The 23946-nt window shown below is 36.3% G+C and overlaps 2 protein-coding genes across 3 annotated transcripts; one reads left to right on the forward strand and one right to left on the reverse strand.

Moving 5' to 3' along the window:
• Positions 1–407: 407 nt before the first annotated feature.
• On the forward strand, positions 408–16790 carry LOC115442994. 2 transcript variants are annotated; one of them, XM_030168257.2, is made up of 13 exons: positions 414–692; positions 913–1116; positions 2062–2255; positions 3508–3709; positions 4278–4376; positions 5043–5206; positions 6226–6400; positions 7558–7612; positions 8496–8563; positions 8877–12837; positions 13254–13350; positions 14397–14540; positions 15580–16790. In XM_030168257.2, exons 1-13 carry the CDS (start codon positions 540–542, stop codon positions 15728–15730), a joined length of 5667 nt encoding a protein of 1888 aa, XP_030024117.2. In that variant the 5' UTR covers positions 414–539; the 3' UTR covers positions 15731–16790. The 2 variants fall into 2 exon arrangements, with proteins under 2 accessions (XP_037296614.1, XP_030024117.2); XM_037440717.1 differs by lacking the exons at positions 13254–13350; positions 15580–16790 and having other exon boundaries at positions 408–692; positions 14397–14523.
• On the reverse strand, positions 16778–23835 carry LOC115442996 (nuclear transcription factor Y subunit gamma-like). The gene is made up of 8 exons (XM_030168260.2): positions 23579–23835; positions 22436–22574; positions 21565–21750; positions 20823–20954; positions 20230–20310; positions 19735–19839; positions 18894–19004; positions 16778–17985 (listed from the first exon to the last, which is right to left on the reverse strand). Exons 1-8 carry the CDS (start codon positions 23602–23604, stop codon positions 17908–17910), a joined length of 858 nt encoding a protein of 285 aa, XP_030024120.1. The 5' UTR covers positions 23605–23835; the 3' UTR covers positions 16778–17907.
• Between the last annotated feature and the right edge of the window lie 111 nt (positions 23836–23946).

Genomic DNA, 23946 nt, shown 5'->3' on the forward strand with positions numbered 1-23946 from the left:
TTTTATGTCCGAAATGTTCTTTTATTCACGTAGATAAAGCGAATTAGAACACTTCAATTCACTTTGCGTTATGCACATTTAGTCACTAGGAGGTTTATTAACATCTTAAATCCAGTAGATTTTTTATTGTTGAATTTTATTTGATCTGATTAGTCCTTTATCAAAGTCAATACATTTTGGATTGCTTGAAAACTATTGATTTCCTGACAAAATCGATTACTTTTGACCAACTCTATAAGCTTTTAACGGGAATACATCATTTTATCAGTCACCTGTATAGCCGATAATAAATGCGATAATATATAAGGTGAAGGTCATCGAACTTTCGCGTCAATTTGCGACATGACAGTCCAATTGACAGGTTCGTGAGTTCCTACATTGGTTCCTACCTACTGTTGTAACGTATATGGTTGTAGTTGACAAGTTCAGACTTCAGAGCTACCAACATAATTATTTATTACGTCATCATAAAATAGCGTCGTTTCAAATTTGTTTCGCGGCAAACACAATAAAGTTCAAGTTTATGGTGAAACAATAGAATGGATATGAATAAGATATTAAAAAACATTAATACGCTCAACGAATATATTTCGGCGAGTCGAGATGCAATCGGACAAAATAAAAATGCAAAAGTGCAATTTAACATGTCGTCTGTCCTTGCTTTGAAGAAAATTAGATCTTACGAAATCGAAGTAAGTGTTTTTTTATTAATATTTATATTATTTATATTATAACCAATCCATATTGTTAAATATACTTAATTACAAATTCAGGAGGGAAAGTTTAAGAAATAATTAACATAAGTAAGCGGAAATAACAATTATCCAATGATTGTTTTCTTGAAGTTTGACTATGGACTAGAAATATAAATTATTATAGCAATAAAGTAAATGCAAAATTATTTATTTACAGTATTTCAACAAATATGAACAGAATGGAATCGCTTGCATAGCACTTCAGTATATGGTGGATCTAGCGCCTTCGAAGAGCTGGGGAGTGCTCGGGAAGGAGATAGTGAATTTGATTAAGTATTGGCTCGATGCTATACGAAAACATTTGATAAGCCACAGCCCTCATTGGTGGTCGTTCCTCAGAATTTTACTGAAGTTTTTAAAGGTAAGTGAAATTAAAACCGTAAGAAAATTGACAAATTATGTTAGGGCTGCCAACAATTTTTCGGTGATATATATATTATTCGAAACAAGCTATAGAAAATATAGTAAGTACACTTCAAAAACTTAAAGTATTTTATGGAAAAAGCAAAATAAAAGAGAAATATAAGTATGTTATTGATGTATTTCTGTAAAAGTTTGGATACACACTGTCTCATCACTGAAAAGTTAATGAGGAGTGTTTATATATTTATAAAATGTATTGTTTATTAGTTTCAGGTGTTGAAATATGGTATTATTGTGTACTATACATTTCTACAACAGTATATAGTATGCAGACCCAAATTATAGTACTATACTATATATTATAGTACAGTTTGCAATCCTAATTTATTTACAAACTTTTTTATGATTCTTTTGCATGTAAGGCTCAGAGTACTCTAAGGGACCTTAAGAAGTATAATTTCTTTTAAGGTCAGAAATTGGAAAACAATTTATACAATTCACAAGAAGGGACCCTAATGTGTTTTTAAACATAACAAAACTTTGTGTTGATGTTACCTGTATTTTTTTTTTTCAAGATCTGTGAATACAAATCTTAATGCCATCAAAAATGGTAGACAGTCTCCTCAGAAAGTGTTGTAGCTACAGTGGTTAGAGTAACTACCCTTACTGTCCCCTCTCAAAAATACTCCTTGTATACAATACATACAAACTAATGTGTTCTAATTTTTATGAAGAAAATATTTTTTGATTCAAGCCACTTCTATACCAAAATTCTAGATCTGCTTTTGTAATTAATAGAAGTGACATATTTCTTAACATGTAATTAAAATATTTTTTTTACTTTAATTACTAACAAATACACATACCGGTATTTTCCTGTTAATATGTATGTATAATATATACTTACCTTAAACATTTAAAAAGAGGTAAGATATATTTCTAGGAAGTCCGCCAAAAAGATCCAAGTCTACCCAACCTCCTTGTGGAACACACAGCAGAGTGTCTCCTTGACTTAGCAACTAATGAGAAGGTGGTTGCTGTGCAAAAGTATGAGATACTCCATTGTTTGAATATGTACTGCGCTGACTCCAACAGGGAAATTAGGTTTGCGTTGAGGAACAAGTTGGGGGTGTACTTGTAAGTGCCTGTTTGTTGATTTTTTTATTTTTACTGTCACAACTTTCTAGAATATGTTTATGAAATGTGATGCTAACATATTGAAGTTGGATAAGGTGGTAGTAGGTTTCAAACCTAAGACTCTAAAAGGGTAGGCAGTAGTGTGTATTGTCTATGTTAATAATGTCCCTTAATGTAAAAGTCACAATATTTTACTGACAATAATATTTATAAAAAACGTCTTTAACCTTCTACATACTTCTCGCTCCTTATCTCCTAAGGTATAGGCGAATGCTCAATAGGTACACGCTCTGTCGCCCTGTAATTGATTCAATAGTAATCAATTTCCAATCCAAGGGAAGAGACACATTCTTTATTGTTAGATAAAGGCGAGATATTCTTCTTCCATGTCACTAGTACGAAGATATCCCAGTATCGTCGAGCGGTTACTTTCCGTGCCTAATGTCGGTTGTAAAAACCCCTGGGCTGGCTGGTGCCGCGTCTTAATCGGACCACAATCAATATCAGCCGAGAAGATTAGAATTCAAACTACACCCCAATAAATTTGTACCTTACCTCATAAACATTAGAGTTCTAAATTCAATCCTCCCTCTGTCATCCTTACACGAAGCTATCCGCGTACATATCCTCGTGCGGTCACTTTCCGTGCCGCTCATGATTTAGTTGGTACTAAATCATGAGCGGTCACGATCAGACCACAGTCTATATCGGACGAAAATTAGCTTAGAATTCAAACTACACCCCAATAAATTTGTACCTTACCTCATAAACATTAGAGTTCTAAATTCAATCTTCCCTCCCCCATCCTTAGCACGAAGCTATCCGTGTACATATCCTCGTGCGGTCACTTCCTGTGCCAGCTGTCTGTACTGGAGACGCTGATGAGTTAGTTGGTACTGCGTCACCATCAGACCACGGTCTATATCCGACGAAAATTAGCTTAGAATTCAAAATACACCCCAATAAATTTGTACCTTACCTCATAAACATTAGAGTTCTAAATTCAATCTTCCCTCCCTCATCCTTAGCACGAAGCTATCCGTGTACATATCCTCGTGCGGTCACTTCCTGTGCCAGCTGTCTGTACTGCAGACGCTGATGAGTTAGTTGGTACTGCGTCACCATCAGACCACGGTCTATATCCTGCGAAAATTAGCTTAGAATTCAAACCACACCTCAATAAATTATGTACCTTACCTCATAAACATTAAAGTTCTATATTCAATCTGAAATTTCCCCTTCTCATCGTTAGCACGAAATTATCGGCGTACATATCCTCGTGCGGCCACTTCCCGTGCCAGCTGTCTGTACTGGAGACGCTCATGCGCTGGCTCGTGCCGCGTCACGATCGAACTTTACGGGCAACGTCGGCCGAGAAGTGGTTTCCACCGTCCATGTTCTCGAGGGAAGCTGTAGACGTCTTCTTGAATCGACTTTGGATGGATTTCTTTCAGGTATCTCTTTTTTGAGGTGGACAGATCTAGTTAAAGTCGCAGGAAATCGATAGAGGTCGCTTTTAACGTGTCTGGAAATCTTTAGAGGCGTATGCGCATGTGTGTGAAATAAGTTATATTCCCTCCTCTTCCAACCTTCTAACTTTCTTTCTTCCTCTCTCTGCTGGTGGTAGGATATATTTTACATCCGCCCGGATAGCGACCACCGTACACCCGCCATAGCAGCCCACGCAAGTGTGTCGCGTTCCGGGACAAGCCTGTGTATATACAACAGGCCAGCATAATTGTGTCGACTGCCGAGGGCTAATCATCTATGGACAGTCGAGATTTTATTGGACTCCACTTACCATCAGAGAAAAAAAATAACCCCTATTCCTCCAGATCGAAAGCGACCACATTGTTTCATTACACAATAAGGTAATCTCCTCGACGAAGTCAGTCGATGCCAAAATAGTCTAACTTGGCACATCCAAAATAGAATTTCCTAAAAAATGGTAATTAAAATATTTCAATAGCTAAATCTGACACCTGAGACGTGAATAAACAATCAGTTTTTTATATCTTACAGGACGCTAGAGATTTCCTAAACGTTCAAAATAAATCAAGCAATTTGATACTCTCTGTCATATGCAGAAGTCTGTCTATCGGCAAGATCGTTGTTATATCGGTAAGTGATAACATTTTTATAATTATAAATGTTGGAACACCCGATTATATAAGTATTAAACGTATGTAAATATCAAGGAACATGACTAGTGTGATATGACATTTTTTTTATGTCATGATTCATATTTTACAACTTTGTTTCAAATTGTTGGTCACCTGATTGTGTGAAAAAAATATGTGGTGACAAATGCATGATTATGTAAATGCAAAAGTGACTGTTACGTGTTCAAAGCAATTTTTAAACGATTTTGATGGATTTAGATACGGATTTTTATCTTCAATAAAGGACATTTGATAAATTAATGCTTTTTTTAGTTAGGCAAAGTGACTTCACTGCACCTGATGGTAAGTGGAGTGGGGTCCAATAGAATGTCGACTGACGAGAGATGATTACCCCTTCAGTCGACAAAATTATGCCGGCCTTACGTGGACCGACCGCCTGCATTGTCATCCACCTACTGCGTCCCAACCCGCTAGGAGTACCACAGACTAATTAAATTATAAATCCTGTAAAAAATGTTAACGTACAAAAATGACAAGTTGTGACTTGAGATAGTGTGGACTAGACCACACTATCTCAAGTGCTTGACGGCAATTATGAAAAGGTACATTAAACGGATAGAGAGGAAATACACGATCTTTAGAGAAATGAATGAAATTGATCCAGGGCAAAGAGAAGCACGTGTCGTGGTTGGACGTGAACTCGAACGGTAAGTGTCTCTCGGTGGTGCTGGACCCTCAAATGCTGGAGACGTTTGGGGCCACGAACCTCAAGTCCTGGGAGACGCTGCTGATCAGCGAGGATAACACGGAGACTGTTAAACTGGACAGGTTTGAGACAAAAAATTATCATATGTTTGCTATTTAGCTATTTAATACTGAAGTCATCAATTGTTAGTTGATAAGCGGCTGCAGTCAACCCTTCGAGGGCAAATGCAACTTTAATAGTAATGAAATTAGATCTATTTTTGTTAATATATATACTTAATCTATCACGTGTTGATTGTTTATTGATAAGCAGCTGCTGGCAACCTTTTGTGGGCAACTTTGATAGTCATGAATTAAGGTCTTTTTTTGTTAATGTATATAATTTTGTTTTTTTAGGTATAGACTGTAGAGTTGTCTAAGTTAGCTTTTGCCGTTGGCTACTGCCGTTCGTTCCCGTGTTTTAAAGTAGCTTATAGTCATGGGCGCCGATAGGGGGGTGAGAATAGGCGCATGTGCACCCCCCTGTCTAGAAATAAATTACAAAAATTATAAGTCACTGAATAAATCTGCCACAATGGCAACTAGCAACCATGATATTGTTTATGGTAGAGAATTTTCTAAATCCCGCGCGAATTTAATTTGTATAAAAAAAACTTAATGATGTTATGTAGTAGGTAGGTAGAGCACTACCCTAAAACTAATATTGGCGGCACCGTGATATAGTGCAGTACCTTTTTTATAATTGTCACAAAGACGTCTTAGTTATGGTCCCTCGAGCTGCAACGTTAATTCATTGCTCTACTTATCCTGCCCTACGAAGTGTCTAAAACGTAAATCAAATTAAATATTTTATGAATTTAATTAGAATGTATTTACAGTTAATTGAATTATTTTATTGTAAGGTAAGCAGTTGAAGTGATCTTACGAAGAGTTATAGTGATTTTTTTAAGTCAGGCGGCCATCTGGAAGAGTTGGGCCTGTCCCTTAAATTTAAAAATGATATGGCTTCCTATTAGTGAAAGAATTTTCCAAATTGGAACAGTATTTTTAAATTTTACACTCACAACTCCAATATTTATAAATCTTACTAGTAATCTGCATTAAACATCTCCCTAAGTACCTACTTTAAGTTTTTTATCCAGAGAATCTCATCAACTCACGATATCGGTGACGACCGTCCGACCGGCGCACGCGCATCCCTCACTAATAAACATAACGCACGAGCCGACCAGACACGTGAAATTTGTGGTCAGCTCCAAGAGCGATTTGACCGAACTTGATAAAGCCATGCGCGAAATTTTTGGAGATAAATATCAGGTAAGTTCATTTGTAAGTCGGAAAGCTTAGAACTACGGAAAGAAGGCTTTATATAAGTAGGCACTTTTTATGCAGGCCACTTCCAAGAGTTTGGGCTGAAAACGAATAGATATACTTTATTTATATATTTTTTAGATTATAATTGGTGTATGATTCGCCGAATAACTTGGCAAATAATTCGTGTATTTTTTTCGTTCTATCTCAAAAATATACGAATCAGAACAAAGATTTTTTGACTTGCTAACTAATGAGTGATTTTAATTGGTTAATTCTCGAAATCGGATTGAGATTGGGATTGGGATCGTTTATTGAAAACAGCTGATGGTGTATGCTACTAAATGTAAGCCGTAGTTGTCTACTTGAGGAGCATGGACTTAAGATAATGTTTACATCCTTTATTGAACATTCTGAACATACATGCATGATAGTGTTGCACCCAGAAACGTAGCTACCGCTGTATCAGCCATATCAGTGATACGGGGACTTTGGGACCCCTGTTGGTCCTAAATTAAACTAAGCAGGCTCCTAAAATTTCGCACTGCCCTGAAGAGCCCCCAACAAATATAGATGTAGGGCCCTTTTATAGCAAGCTACGCACCAATCCCACTTTGGCATAAGGGCAGGTGGAAAACACTGTAAATATATCGTGAAATGTCTTGGAGCTGTATGTTATGTATTTTACTGTAGCTGCTGATCAACTTAGAAAGCGAACTCACTGAGAGGTCGACGCCAGAATTCAAGAAATGTTTACAGCAATTCAGTAAGTAGTTTTTGTTAAAAAATAGTTTTTTACGTAATAAAATATTACATACAGTACATATATATTTATACAGTATATATTTTCTTTGGAAATTAGCTTACTGCTACTATGATAATTGGGTATTTTCCTATGTTAGATTTTGTTTATTATTCTTTATGTATAGCAAATATTATGAAAAAGAAGCGCTTCTGTAAAAATTGCATTAAAAAATATTAAGACATGATTCAGTTATACATATTTCATTTTATACAGACCATAAAAAAAATACTTAAAAGTTTGCGTCCAAGGCTGTATAATTCATATTCCTTTGTCATTTCTCATTACGTTTATAAAGTTAAAAACTGGGTAGTTGGATATTTTTCATTTATGTTTACATTCGTTATTGTTTTGTTATTAGGAAGAAGATACGAAATTCTCGCATCCGGTGATTGTGAAACGTAATCGGCGTTCCGGTTAGTTGTAATCTTAATTATAATGCAATTTCCATATATAAGATCATGTGTCGATAAATTTGAGCAAAATTTAAAGAGTTAAAAAAAATTACTAAAATTGACCAGATTATAGTCGATAAGTACGTAATTCGTTAATCTCTAACTAATATATGTAATGCATATTGTATACGCGGGACTTTTTCTGCTTATAGTGATTAAAATTGATTTTGTCAATTAAGTATTTCAGTCCGCCCTGTGAACATGAAGGTTGTAAAGTCTTCTCAACGCCGGGAGATAATTAAAACATAAAAAAACACAATAAAATCCGATTCATAGTTTTATATTTACGATGTTTTTATTGGTTACTGATGCTAAGATCAATGTAGATAAGGCAATTTATTTGGTTGGTTTATCAATCAATTCTTCTGGCGGTTCTGGCTGTGGATGCCGTCCCATATAAAAATTACACACACAGCATCACGCATTTATCCCCGAAGGGGTATGCAGAGGCCCAACCAGAGCACCCGCCTTTCGTCAAGTGTGTTCCGTCCCATGATGTGATAGGGGGCGAGTCTATCGTCATATAGGGCACAAATAACGGACTGAAAATTACACAGGAACTATATATTTTTTTATACGAATTAGAGTAGGCTCTAGTATGATCATTATGCGGTCTCTCGCTTTTAAAGTGTATATCGCAAAATTCACCCATCCGTTGCTAATGCTTGTCCGACATTTGAGATAAGTATTTTTAAGTACTTTTATTATTTTCCAAATAACGATACAGTTCGTAGAAATTTTGCGAAAATGTTGACATTATCTTATCGTGGTACCTTGTTGTAATACTTTCTGGGAACTCATAATTCATATTATACAATTGAAACTATTATATAATTCTATTCAGGTTATGTTGTGAGATCTAGAAATCAGTGCAAATCGCCGTCTACAACATCGACTACATCATTGGCACAGGTATGATCTTGTATTTAATTAAACATATTTTAACCTTATTTTTAACATCCCCTTCAATGCCCCTTTTTTTGGTAAGTATCAAGCTTAATACCACAGATAAGTATCAATAGACAGTGGACAGTTGTAAATAGACGTCAGATTTATATATTACATGTCTCCCATGTAACTTTGTAAATTTTTATCTGTTTGGGTTTGACTAGTATAATAAAAAATATTAAAATGAAATATCCAGAAATAGAAGTTGCAAAATAATTTTAATTGACACTTATCCTTCCATAAACAGATTTAGTAATACAGTATACCCTACTTACAGCTTCACGATAGATTAGCAGTATTACCCTCGTATCCGTTTGATAAAGAGCCAGTGAGCGTTTGCGCACGGCCTGAGTTATCGATCATCACTGAAGTCACCGAGACTGACGACCGTCACAGTCTACATTCCGCCTCAACACTAAAATTTATTCGCTCTTATGGCGTTTGCTACAGAGGGGCTAAGGCTCAAAAAGATTGTAGTTCCGAAAGAAATGAATCCAAGGAAGTCAGTCGCGGTCTATCGCCTGCTGTTGGCAAGAAAAATGCCCCTAGTTGTCTGTTAGTAGCTACAATAGGCTCAACAGATGATTCTGTCATCAATACTACTATGGAAAGATTCGCTAACAATAAAGACTTTGTAGAGGATAATATTGTTGATTTACTTGTAAAGGAAGCCTTGGAAGCTAATCCTGAGGATCCAATAGATAGTGGTATAAATACTGATGAGAATAAAAAAACAGGTCAAGAGGAAAATTGTGATGTAATAGACAGTTCTTATGCTGAAGATTTTGCGAACGTTACTCGGAAAAGAGGTTGTGCCGTCGTAAGAGAGACTACGTCGGATGAATCTAATACAGAAGCCATCAGTGGCACGCCAATAAAGAACGTTAATACTAAAAGAAAGAAAACTTTACGCAAGAAATCAAACGAGGGCTGTTTAAAAAACGCTGAAAGTACTGTATATGATGCTGAAGCCGTCGAGGAATTTTTTAGTCAGCATTTTGCCGAGAATTGTGTGGGAGATGTTATAATAAGTCCTACTTTAGCGAAGAAAATTAATGAGAGCAGTTCAGAAAGCAGTGAACATTTTGATGAACGGGTTATAGTTGAAATACATAAGAATCCAGAAATTGATGTTGATGCTACTGAAGTTATTGATTGTCTTAAGTGTATTGTTGACAAGGTTTGTGAAGATTTTGATAGATATACTGATCCGTTAAACATAGACACAGAATTGCAAAAAAATATGTGTGATATCCAAGAACCATTAAAAAAAGTTATGGATGTTCAAGAGAATTTACGAATAGAGGATGCTCTAACACCCAAAAATGTAGATCTTAAATCAAATAGAAGTATTAAATTAAAATACACGACTCCATCTAGAATAGATAAAACAAACAGAAAAACTACTGCATCAAAAAAGAGAAACAATATTACGAAAATAAGTCAAGATGTAGAAAAAGCCGATAAATTACCTCAAAATGATGAATCACTAAATTCAAGTATAATAAATAAGCAAAGCAATAAGAAAAAAAGAATAAACAAGAAAGCAAAGAAAAACACAAAATCGGTGGTTAACACAAATAACATACTAATTGATGGAAATATAGAAAAAGAGAATTTATATCAGAATAATGATGCTGCTGAAAATCCTGAAACGGTGGCTATTAAAAGTAAACCTGATTTGAATAATGACGATGTGTCCGATATAGACACCTCTTTGATACGCAGAAAACGAAAATTATATTCACCAAAAGATGATAGAATTACTAATGAGCGTCCGCCACTCTATAATTCGGAAGCAGATGATGATATTATAGAGGCAATTACATCAAAAGTTAAAGCACCCAAATCTACAACAACCTTTTACAAGGAAATTGAGAAAGAACGTAAAAAGTTTACCCGAAAATCAAGAACAAAGAAATCTAAAATTCCGGAACCGCCGTCACCTAGAACATTGAAAATGAATAAAGTTTTTGATAAACTGAAAGAAACTATAGAAAGTAATGAAAAAATAACTTTAGCAGACAAAACATTTAACGTAGACGTGTATAACTTTTCGAGTGACAGTGAGGAAGAATATTTTAAAAAGAAAAAGATTGTGCCTCGTAAACGGCCAAGTATCACAACTATGGCCAGTTGCGAATCAGCCATTTCAACTCGACATGGAAGGGTTACTAAGAAGATCAATTACAATGAAAACAAATCATCTAACGAAGAGAGTGGCAATCAGGCCACTAAACGTAAACGGATTATCAGAAAGCAAAAAAGAAATCGTCAAGTCAGTACTGAACCTGTAATGGACCTAGAAGATCAGAGAATGAGGCACGGATCCTCAGAAGTACTAAATACATCTATCATTGTTGCAAATCCTAAAGAAACAACATACACCGAAGTCGAGCCTGTTTTACAAAAAGCACCCGAATTAGAAACTATTGTTGATGACAAACAAAGTACGAAAGAAGCTAACGTAAAGAATAAGTCGGTAAAAAGGAACAAAAAGATAGAGCTGTCATTAAAGAAAACAAATACAAGCAAAACTAATTCTATCGATGTCCCTGTCAGGGATGATAGAACAGAAAGTCCCTTACCCGGTTTAGTGGTTGAGTCAGCACCTGTTTGCATTGAGGATAACAACGATTCTGTGACTGGTACAATGTTTCAAAAACTCAAGAAATATTACCAAGATGGTTTCGATGGGTATGTCAATGAAACAAATACTACGCAAAACTTATTATCTGATATGGAGCGAGTAAACTATAGTCCATATAAGGCACGTGCATCTGAAAATAGAGTTGATATTCAAAAAGAAAAATCATTTGATAGAAGTGAAGTAGTTCGTATTAAAACCGAAATTGCACAAGATCAGAAAAAGAAAACAAGTGCTAAACATAAGGCTGCAAATAGCCGTCTGTTCAATAAAACTAAAAATGTTGAAAATGTTGCAAATATGTCAGGAACTTTAGATGATAAATCAGATATTTCAGTAACTTCTCAAGGAATTACCGCGCATGGGGATATAGAAGAGGATCCACCAAGCGCCGCAATGATCGAGGAGCAGGTGCAGCCACGAAACTTAGAATTGGAATATTTGGATCGTCCTTTACAAGACTATTACGATATTCTTCGCAACAAGATTAATTGGGGGAATAATGGATCTCATGGCAAGGTTAATGATTGTTACGATAATGGAGATGAACAAGCAAATAGTCATAAAGACGGATCTACTATCGGAGAGAAATCACCTAAAGTAGCAATGGCCAGGTTATCTTCGGAAGAAATTGATAAATGGATATCTTCCGGCAAAAGTGATTCCATTAAAAACACGAGTAGTGCTAAGGAGGGTAAGAAATTTACTAATGAAAAAGAAAAGTCGCCAGTAGTGTCAGTATCGCGATTATCGGCAGCCGAAATGGAAAAATGGCTACCTTCATGCAATAACAGTGTTTCTGAACAAGAAAATACAAACATGCAACAAAAATGTAAAGAAAACAAAACCTTACAGTCTTTATACGAAATTCACAAATGGTATCCGTCACGCAGAAATTCCAGCTCGGATGTGGAATCAGTGCAAGACAATCAAAATGAAGCTAATAAATCGTTTATCAAACTTATTTTTAAGGGTAGGGAACCAATAAATGTAACGGCAGACCTATCCAATGACGTAACACGATCTCAGAGAAGCAAACACGAGGAATCAATAAGAAAAGATAGCAGCAGAACGAAATCGGAAATTTCTAAAAGGAATGTAAAGAAGGCTAATAATGAAAATGATGATACAAATGATAAAAACATTAGAACTACCATTAAATACAATACTTTTAATGAATCAAAAAGTAGAATTGAACAATCTGATTCTACTCGAAAACATAATTCTGTCATATCACCGGTAAAAATTGGTAATTTCTTTTCGCAAACTATAAAACCAAGCACGCACTCAGACGATGACGAATGCGTAAAACGAGTGAGAAATATATTCGCTGAGAGTGAAAGAAATGTTAGTACTAAAAGAAAAACAGTCGAAAGTCATTCACACAATCATCTAGATGTACTATCGAGTCCTAATTCTACATCTACTAAGATTAACTCAAGCACAGCTACGAAAAGGAAATCAGTGTCTCTCGCTCCTGAAACTAAAAAGCCAAAGATAGATGTGGTACATGTTGCGAATGAGGACAGCGTTCCAAGCACGTCTAGTGTGAATGACTGGTTCAGGAAGAATGTACCTAGTTGTAGTAGAGGTAAGTTCATTTTGCAAGTACATATTGATCCAAGTGTGTTTAGGAGTTTTTTTTAAATTTATTTTAACATCTACTAATTAAAAAATCTATTGAACGTGCCACATAGAGTTGTAATGAATGACAATCTGCACACAATAATCTTTACTATCACAATTTGTTCAATAACTCTTAGTAAATTTCTAATGATGTTTTCTTTTTCTGTTTTTTCGTCAGTATAAGAAAATTTTGTGTAATTAATACCTGTTGTGTAATTTTTTTGCTTCAACTCATCAACTTATCAAATTAATGACTCTAATTTCCTTGAACATAATGATCTATATGTGTTAAAATAAGGAATGCACGATTAGCTATCATCATAATGTGATAGATAAGCATCACATAATTATTTCCCGTTGAGATTTTATTTTATATTCCAGATGAGATATTTCAATTATCAATTATAGATTGTGTTCAAAATGTTGTGGAGAAATTAGATACAACACTTGTTGATATCAATCAACATACAAGTAAGAAGTAAGGACTTTTTGTTTGTTTTTTGTTGTATTTTCTATTTTAATTGACTTCAGCTAGTTCTTTTTTAGTTTTTTAATCTGTGTATTTTTTCACGTCTAGTTAGTGATTATAATTATTAAGCCATAATCTTCATTATAAGAACTAAAGTGTAGATTTAAGATAACGTGTACCTGGGGTCATAGTCAACATGTCTTTTTACAATCGTTAACGCTAACGCAATGTATGACATGTCCTTTTATTACATATCTATATCGACGATTGAAAGGTTAATTGACTTATGAGATTTTTTTTCGAAAATTTTAACTTGTTTAAAAAAACATAGAAAAATGTGCTAAGTAAAAAAAACGATCAATAGTCCAGTCAAAATATCATTTAAGTTAGGAAAAATTAGCATAGAGCTGAAAATTAGTATAGACGTTAAATATGTCATTACCATTAAAATGTCAAAAGTCCTCATCGATCCTATGTTTGCAAAAGATTTTATTCAAAGTCAAAAGTCAAAAATTCCGGTTTTTCCGAGGATAATGGAAATATTTAACGTCTATACCAATCTTTAGCTTCATGCGAATTTTTCCTAACTCACAGGTTTTTTGTGTCTATTTTCACTGGACTACAAGTCAATTAACCTTTCAACGGTCGATATATTTTTAATTTAATTTATACTTAGAACATTATCTATTCTGTTTTGTTTTATATAATCGTAAGTAGGTAGCAAACCACGAATAACGTTCTATCTGTATGGAATATACATACCGTGCAAAACTTGTAAGGGCGTTGGAACCTATATCACAAGTACACCAATATACCTACAACTTATTTTGTTCTAATGCTTTTTATAATTGAGCACATTAATTGCAAGATTTTTTTTTAAATACCAAGTTTTTGTTACAAATATAAATAAATATATCGTTAGGACATATAATTTTTTATATTTTTTTTCTTTCTTTAAGCGTTAACGATTGTAGAAAGTCAGTTTGGATACGGCCTCTGGTCGAGATGGTTCATTTCTGTAGACAAATGTCTACAGAACGACTAACGATTTTCAGGTTAATACATATGTTCGTGGACGCTCAGAAACAGTTGGACGAACACAGGGAGCGACGTCACGCCATGTACAAGCAGGCGGCTTCTGAAATGCTCGCGCAAATAGTTCAGATAATGGATGAGAAATTTAGCGATTTGGACAAGAGGTAAGTATGCCGATATACCTGATTATAAATTGCTGATTACTAATGCAGGTGCCTTACTCCTCTATGGTAGTGTAAACTCTTTAAAAAGCTGTGTAATCTTCGTGTAATTAACGTGGAATGGTATTCCGATGCCAGTTTCCTATTATGATAAAAGCAATGAAGAGTTATGTGCTTGTTATGAACTGTCAATATAACGTGTTGCATAGCAAATTAAGGCCTCAAAAGTGTTAGGCCGGCGTCGATTAGGGCTGAGTCAAAGTGCCGAAACGAATCGCATACATTCCTTACACGCGGTATCAGCTCTGCTTATTTCTAATTGCCGCAGTTTGATAATAGCCGTATAGCAGGTGAATTACTAACGCTAGGCATTGTCAGTGTATGTAGATATAACAGTTTATTAACAAGCTCCAACAGCCTAAACTAAAAGCTGAACCGATTATTATATATAGTATTGTAACGTCTTTCTATTTTATTATTTCGTTGCGGAATAGAGAGATTAGTATTCCCTGAAACTCCGAGTTTACCGCTGGGTGCTATAAAATGCGTGCCACTGCCGATTTTGGCTCACAGGAGTTGCAGTGGTGGGAAGTCTTTAGGCTTGAGAGTTAGGCAGAGGTGCAACCACGGCACCCACTTTTCGCCTGCGTTCCGTCCTGATGTAATATGGGACCATGATACGATGAGAGCTGTCTCTACTAACGTATTTTATATACATATTTCGTGACTGACGCGGCGATAGCCTAGTTGGGCCTGGAACGGACTGCCGCGATGAATGTCTGCAAGGCGCATGCCTCTGCCTTCTTAAATTATTTGTATATTTTTTTGAGAATTATCGCTTGCTTTAACGGTGAAGGGAAACATCGCGAGGAAACCTGCATACCCGTAAAATTCTCTATAACAATTTTGAGGTCTACCAATCCGCACTAGGCCAACGTGGTATACTAAGGCCTTATCCCTGACAGTAGTAGAGGAGGCCCGTGCCCAGCAGTGGGACGGTATATAATACAGGGCTAATATTATTATTATTTCCCACCTGAAGATCGCAGGAAATGGACAATACGTTTATGGAGAAGCTAAGAAGCCATGCTTCGGAAGTGATATTGGAAGACTCGAATCGGAAACAAGCTATGGTGCAAATTTTGAAACAGGATGTCGAAGCCGTTGCAGAGTATGTTAAGAACAAATTGTAGGTTTCTATCGGCGAATGAAAGAAAGTAATAATGTGCGGTGGATGTCTTATCTATAATAATTTGATGTCGGTTTTGCTAAGGTTATAATGGTAAAGATAGTCTAAAAAACATTCGGGAAAAATGATTTTAATTTTATTGAATATGCAATTTGGAAAAGTGCACATGTCTGAAAATGTGAAAAGTTCAGGAAATTGAAAAACTTATTTTCTAAAGTAGTGTAAATTTTTAAATTTATTTTTGGGCTACAAATTGGTTTTTATTAGCAATCAAAAATTGTTTTGTTATTTGTTATTATATACATTTCTAGATATTTTATATTTATGAGATTTGCCCTTTTCGAAATTGCATATTCAATTAAATATAATATTTATATTTAAAAAATATCTGGATTGAAAAAAAAAACATAGGCCTTGAGGGTGCCATGTCATATAAATTATTACGAAGTCTCTTTATAACGAAAGGGACGCGTTATGTAAAAAAATATCTATTTTTCCACATCCAATCTTTAAGGATATAATTTAAATCCTATTTTTGTAAATTAGTAGATTTTACATCACTCATAAATATATTTTAATCAGTTTTCCAACTAATTTTGCCTTTGATAAGGTGACGAACTGATTAAAAATATTTATCGCATATGTCTGTAGCCTTTCCTTATAATATTTTATATGAATCGTTATACTAGTCAATGTTTGCTTCTATGTTCAGTTTTGGTTCCCATAACATGTTCTGTACCATGCTATTCAATATCTCCTATTTTCAGCTTTGGTGAATATATAAGAAAGAGACAGCGATTAATAAAACGTTTCATTTAAAATGTTGTAAGTAAATGGGTTATACTAGTGTTGTAAGCGTAAATTATTATTCAATATTTTGTTTTGTTGTTGATTTGATTTTTTGTTTAATTCAATGGTTTTCGTTCGCTCATAAATACATAATTACCAGGGTATTGTAATTTTTGTATGCGTAAGTGAATATGGCGTGTAATGTACACAGTGATTTATTGTATAGAGTTATAATTATCTGTAATTACAATAAATAGTTTGCTCATTTCAAAAAATCATTTATTAATAACTTACATATAATTACAATGTACAACAAGTTAACATGATATCACACTCGTTTTAGAGTTCTTAAATTTAAACCACATAGAATCAGCACATTTGTCTAATTATGGCTAGAATCGATGGCTCCTAAGTAAACTATCGTATTTAAAATATAGCGATATTCCCTTGTTTACCGTTTCGTTATGTAGTTACTGTTTACTAAAAAACCCATTAAAAAAAGTTAGTAAATGATTGTAAATGAAGTGTTTTTTTGTTATAATAACTTTTTTTTAATGGTTTTGGTAGTAGCCAGTGCCTAGATAACGAAACGTTTTTTTTTTTCACATACGATAGTTTACTTAGGAACCATCGAATTATGTGAAATGACTCATTAAAATGTTTACAATCGCGGTTCAAATGTGTCTCACGACTAATCGTGAGTCACTTTTGAACAGCTGCCTCATATTTCACTGAAATAACAATAGTCATTAAGATGATTCAATAATAGTCAGTACAGACTACAGACTGAGTGGCGCAGAGGAAAAGGAATTGTATAGCATTTGAAATTCAACTTTATGCGTTTATAATGCGGTTGATAACAATATAAAACGATGTTACGTGCCGCTTCCGGTGTTCGAGACTTGTATTTTTATTGTATGCGGAAGCGTTATCGCATTATTCGCTATATCTGCGGCACTATCGGATTTGAACTTTATTTATAGTTCGTTAAACTAATGCGCTATTGGCTAGTCCCAATATTTGAATGTGTGGCAGCAGCAATCCAAATTTCGAATCTGAAGTTGATTGCAAGCGGAATATTCCTTGCGTTTCTTCACATCCACTATTTATCTTTATGAGAAATTATTACTATTATATGTTATAATTAGATCAATGTCATTAGCTTAATATTCTTACACATCTGAGTTAATACTACTCGAGAAACTGTGGCCAGTAGAAAAGTCACAACGCTCCTAAACAAATCAACTATTCACATCATACTTGATAGCATTCACTTGGCCATCGAACAGGCCCTTATTCTAAACTCAAGTCACTTCACTAACACACGACTATTTGTCGCTTAGTCGACTATTCGTCGGCAGTTTCTTGTTTCGCTTCCGCGACACTAGTGCACTAGGAGTCTTCTTGTGTCGTCGCCACTTGCGCGAGGAACACTTGCTGCTGCGGCTGATGCTGGGCCTGGGAGGTCACCTGGAAAGGAATGCAGGTCTTAGTTGTCATATAATATGGTTAGATCTAGACGTATTTAGAGCGTTAGGTAAAGTCTTAATTATTAATCCTACTAATATTATAAATGTGAAAGTTCGTGAGGATGTATGTATGTTTGTCCCTCTTTTACGAATAAACTATTGAACGCATTTGGATGAAACTTTACAGTAATAATGGTTATACATCATAATAACACATAGGCTACAATTTATAATGATTTTGTGTAATTTGGTCATAATATAACGATACATAACAAGTAAGTCGAAAAAAAAATCCCGGAAAACTCCTTCACGCAGGTAAAGCCGCGAGCAAAAGCTAGTTACTGTATAAATTTCGCCATATAGGTAAGGTTTCATGTAATAGGCGGCGTGTCTATGGTCATTAAACTATAATTGTACACTCTGGGCTGAAACAGGTCAAACTACAGAGACCTTAACACTGCATTCCACTGGCGTAGTTTGCCAAAGGGGGGCCCTACATCAAAATTTGTTTGGATGCTTCAGGGCGATACGAACTTTTGGGCGCCCGCTTAGTAAGTATGGGCACAGAGAACCCCTAAAACTCGGCGGCCGTGTATCACTGATACGGCGGTAGCTACGTTCCTGCTGCATTTATCAATCGTACTGCAATATCAGTACATCATTGAGGTACTCCAGGATTGCTTGACAATATTCATATAGGCTTGTATTAAGTTTGAGCAAAATTTTTCTATTGTTAAATTAATGTAATCCGTCTAATAAATTATAATCAGACTCAATATAAATGTGAAGCAAAATTGCAACCTCATACATACGAGTGTCATTTTAATTCATTTATGTTGTACTCTATCCTACGAATCAATTTAATCTCATTGAAAAATCAACCCCATAACTAGTAACTAAGGTTCTTACTTGTATGATCTGCGGCGACTGCTGCGGCTGCGCCTGTATAATGATCGGCTGGCTCGGATTGTTCTGCACTTGCAATCGGATCATGTTCAACTGCGCTTGCGTTAGTTGAATCTGCAACACAACATTGTATGAAATATTAATATTACAGTATGAAGGGACGAGCAAGTGGCTCGTCTTATCTCGTCTGCCCTCTCATCCACAACTGAATTAGGCATATCAAACTAAACCGTGCTGGTTATCCAGAGCAATGGAATAAGTGTAACAATAATTTTATAAGTACTACGGCTGCTGTTCTAATCGCTACACAACACCGCCATTTTCTATAAAAGATTCCAATACTTTTAGTTTTGATCTAACAAAACTAGACCAATCAGAACAAAAAAAGTTTAACATGCTTACAAATGACTTATTTTGATTGGTTCATTTTCGGAATCGGATAGAAGATTGAGATTGGGATCGTTATGAAAACAGCTGTCAGCATGGATGTTTTTCGATAGAAATAAAACTGCAATACCTACGAGTTCAGACCTATAAATAATTTCACCCACGAAGACACGTCCCACTAATTTCCCTAATCGCTTACAGTGCGCGTGAGCAGCATGAGCGCACACACACTACGATGGATAGCGTCGGGGAAAGTACATTGATCAGTCCTCTTACTCCTCGACGTCCCCGCTTAAAGAGTGGTGGTTCGTATCTTCGTAGATTAAATGACCTATATGGGCCTTTATATATTGATTAGTAGTATGACCTGATTATATGGTGGTTCGTGTCTCCATAGATAAAATGACCTATACGACCCTTTATATATTGCTATGATCTTTGAAGTGGGTCGACTTACCGGCAACTGCTGCAGCTCCCCGGACGGCGTGACCACCTGGTGCACCAGCGTGAGCGGCTGCGACACCGTCACGTTGTTGGACGACGACGCCGCGCTGCCGGACGCCTGGAATAACATACGTAGACGTCACTTTTCATTTTCAGGGGTAGACTGAACACTGGTGTTAGGATGAGAGTCCGCTTGGGTACGTATCACCGCGATGTCTATTTCTGCCGCCAAGCAGCAGCGTGTAGTCACTGTTGTGTTAGGGTTTGAAGGATATTATAACCAGTGTAAGTACTGGACATAAACTTTCATGTCCCAGCGGATGACGAGCGCAGTGGAAAACCAAATAGTACTTTGCAATTAAAGGTATCTGATGGTGGTTCTACTGTTTATGGGCGGTCGTATCGCTTACTATCACGCGGACGGCAAGCTCGTCTTGTAATATAAAGCAAAAAAAAAAAAAAAGAAAGTGTCAAAATATTCATTGACAGTGTAGTGAATTATTATTACCTGCACGACCTGTGCGCACGGCTGTATGAGTATTTGTGGCTGCGCGGCGCTGTTCAGGGCCGCCTGGTGCTGCGCCGCCAACTGCACAATCATATTTCAACTTCAAAACGCATGTCGCACAACCCCAGGAATATACTCGTATGTCCAAAAATTATGAATAAAATATTACTATGCATCGAAATTTTGTTAATGGTATATTCAAAGATCCAGGTTACATTGTAGCCAGTGTAACTATTTGATATAAGATTTGACATCGCATGTCTCAGGATGCCGAGTGCGGTGGAATACCAAACAATACTTTGTAATTCAAGGTGTTGGATGGTGTTTCTACTGTTTATGGGCGGTCGGTATCGCTTATTGTCAGGTGAACGGCAAACTCGTCTCGTCATTCAAAACAATAAAAAACTTAAGTTTAATTTTGTGTATGACTAGACAGCCCACTAAAAAAATCTGCTATTATGATTCGTCGCAATAAGACCTATTTCGAGGTCAACGAGTAGAGTATCTATAGCACCACGATTACCTACATATCAAAGCTTTCGTGACTAAAAAAATGCATTTCATGTTGCATGTACGGTTGCATGTTACAGTACCTGTTCGGCGGACGGGTTGACGCGCGGCGCATCGTGTCGCGGCTTGTTCGGTTTCACCTCGTGTCGCGGTACGATGTCGATCAGGAAGTCGAACTGATCCGACTTAGATATCGCCATTGCTATGTCGTTACGCTGCGAAGATAGCAAATAATTATTGTAACTAATAGCGGCCTTAACTAATGCGGTGCTCTGAGGGGCAGATCTTAGTGATGAGTTTTTACCCGATTGCCGAAGGAGAATTGTGTTTTTTAGCACGGAAGCGCGAGGCAACTCGAAGACTGGAGCTCTGGGCAGTTGCACTATTCGCTATTTTTATGCCACTAATGATTCGTTACTTTACATACTTTACAAATACTTGACCCTTTTTATATTTAATACCCAACTTAAACTGTCAAAAATTTCCTTTGATAATATCTAGCTAAAGGCACTTGGGCGTAACTAAGTTTACTAGAGTCGACAATTAGCAACAAAACATTACAGGTGATTTCTTTTTACCCTGGCCTACATTTGTTAATCTGACAAGGGTCAGCTTATACAAACACACCGGACTTTCAGGTGAGCGCTTTAGGCACTTACAACCCTTAGAATTATCCTCCCTGTCCTAATCCTTTTCCCTTCCACTCTCCCCCTTCCATTTTTCGGATTTTATGGCGGTTTTTATATTTTAAGTTTCTCCCGACGCTTCGAAGACTTTGCAGCCTTCATGGTCACGGGCGGGGGTCTTTCTTCTTCTTTTTTTTACCTGTAACGTCCTCCGTTTGTTGTTCTCCGTGTGCCTCCACGCTCGCAGCGTGAGCTCGTGTATAAATATCTCCACAGCCTTCGCGAACAGCACCGGCGCCTCTGATGATATCATCTTCACTTCCTCGTCAAGTTTCATTATTTTCTTGATCCTTGCTAGCGGGATCGCTTGGGTTTTGAAATCATCCTGACAGAACGTCAATTGTACGTATTAAAAGACTGAGAGCTAATGTTACTGACAAGTCTAGACTTATTTTAAGAGCAGACTGAGGGGATGGAGTAAGCCCCGTAAATTAAACAAAAAAAGATTTATGTTCATAAAAAAAAATGATATAAATTATGATGTTAAATATATATTACCCGTGCAGAATGTGTCCAAGGTGTAAAGTTTTATGTGCACGGCAGAATGACTCCAGCACCTGATGGTAAATGTCCAATAGAATGTCGACTAACGAAAAATTATTAACTCTCGGTAGTCGAAACAATAATGCCGGCCTGTTGGAACCAGATATACTCAGCCTGATCTCGGAACGCGACACACTTACGTGGGTCACAATGGATGGTTTTAATACCTTGTGTACGCTGGTCGCTATCCGGGCGGATATAAAATATATCCTACCACCAGAATAATATCTGCCTCCAATATCCTAGGGTATTGGATTAATAAGTAAATGACAAAATATAAAAAGTAAAAAATTAAAAAACAATACAAAAAATCCCTTGTCCTGGATAGGGGGAGAAAAAAAAATATCCTAGGGTAGACACCAGACTAAACAAGGACTAACACGGCCCATCCATCTCTTCCACGCTACGTCGTAGGATATTGTAAATGAGAAGACAATTACAGTAATAGCAACTGTCGAGTAACTTACTGCAGATACTTTCTTGATATCGTCCATGACGTTGGACCAGAACTGCTGCAGGGTCTGCTGCGAGGACTCCGCGAGCCCGTCATCGCCGATGCCCTCGGCTATCACCTCCTCAGTAGCTGCAGACGTGCCGGCTTGGTCGCTGGAACAAACATTATTAGCTGCCTTATGACCACCTGCATAGGCGTGTGGCCGATAGGTATACCAGCTGCATGGGGGTAGCCAGCTTTAAGCGAAGGGGAAGGACGGGGGGCTGGTTTGGTAAACTCAAATTGTGATTGCATGAGACCACGGAATACTCGTGACGAAAAGTGAGTGCACGAGTTGTGCCTCAGGCTACCTACATGTCAACTAATAACTGAAAGGTAATTTTAAATTATTAAAAGTTGTCTAGATCAAGGCGGACTGCGAGTTGTGGAGACCTTGAACTAATTCCAGTTTGGGGGCCTGCTTCATTAATCAAGAAATTACCATCAATTGTCAAGAAATTGTCAAGAAACGATTTTAGTTAACGATTTAGCATACAAGAGAAAATGGTAAAATATATTTATGACAGAGAGACACAATCAACTATAGGAAAGTTTTACAAAAGAAATCAACAACTTTGTTTATGTGTTATGCTACTTCACTCTTATATTTTTTTTTATTTGATATAGTGTCTACTGTCTTTTAAGGGGACTGGGGACCTTATAAATCTACAAACCCCTGGAATACAACCCAAAAAGCCCTTGAGTAGATCCGGGGCGGCCCCGAGTTACAAAACTGTAATAATATAGTTATGAATGTTAATTTAAGCTGGAACAATTGTGGCGTTGTACGTAGTCTCTCCAAATCACTGAGAAGTGGTCACGGATCCCAGTAAGAAACAATCGCAGATGTAGTATTTATACGAGTATATTCAAATTATTTCGCATTTTTATCACAATGTATAAAGTTCGTACAGACTACTAATAGATGGCAGCACATGGAAGTTATCAAAATATTTCAAAGAAAAACAATAGGCCGGCTCCCCTTATAGTTTGTGGATCAATTTCTTTTCCTAGGTAAATGCATTCAATGATTACGATCAGAAACGCACTTTAACTTATCTTTTAGTTTTATTCGCGTAATTTTTAAACTATTATGATAAATCAAAAAGGAACTTACGCAGGTACAAAGAAGCACACGGACATCTTGTTTTACAACCTCGCAGTACAACGACCTCGAGATAACACAATTAATTTTGTCTTTTCTACGAAAACTATACTAATATCTTGTTAGAAAATAAGTAACCGCGGCTAAAGTTAATATAAACACAGTAACCAATAATCAGTGCAATATTTGGAGATCTCCAATCACCAATTACTGTAAATGCGCCAGTTCCACGATTCGTCCGACGATGACCAGTCACAAGCTTGACGTTTAATCGATGTTGCCAATTACGACGTCCCAAAAAAAACTACTGCATCTTCACATGATATTCTGAATGCCATTAGTGGCTTTGGATGAGTTTAATTAAATTAGTAATAATGTTC

The sequence above is a fragment of the Manduca sexta genome, chromosome 4 (assembly GCF_014839805.1).
Source record: "Manduca sexta isolate Smith_Timp_Sample1 chromosome 4, JHU_Msex_v1.0, whole genome shotgun sequence".
Lineage (NCBI taxonomy): Eukaryota > Metazoa > Arthropoda > Insecta > Lepidoptera > Sphingidae > Manduca > Manduca sexta.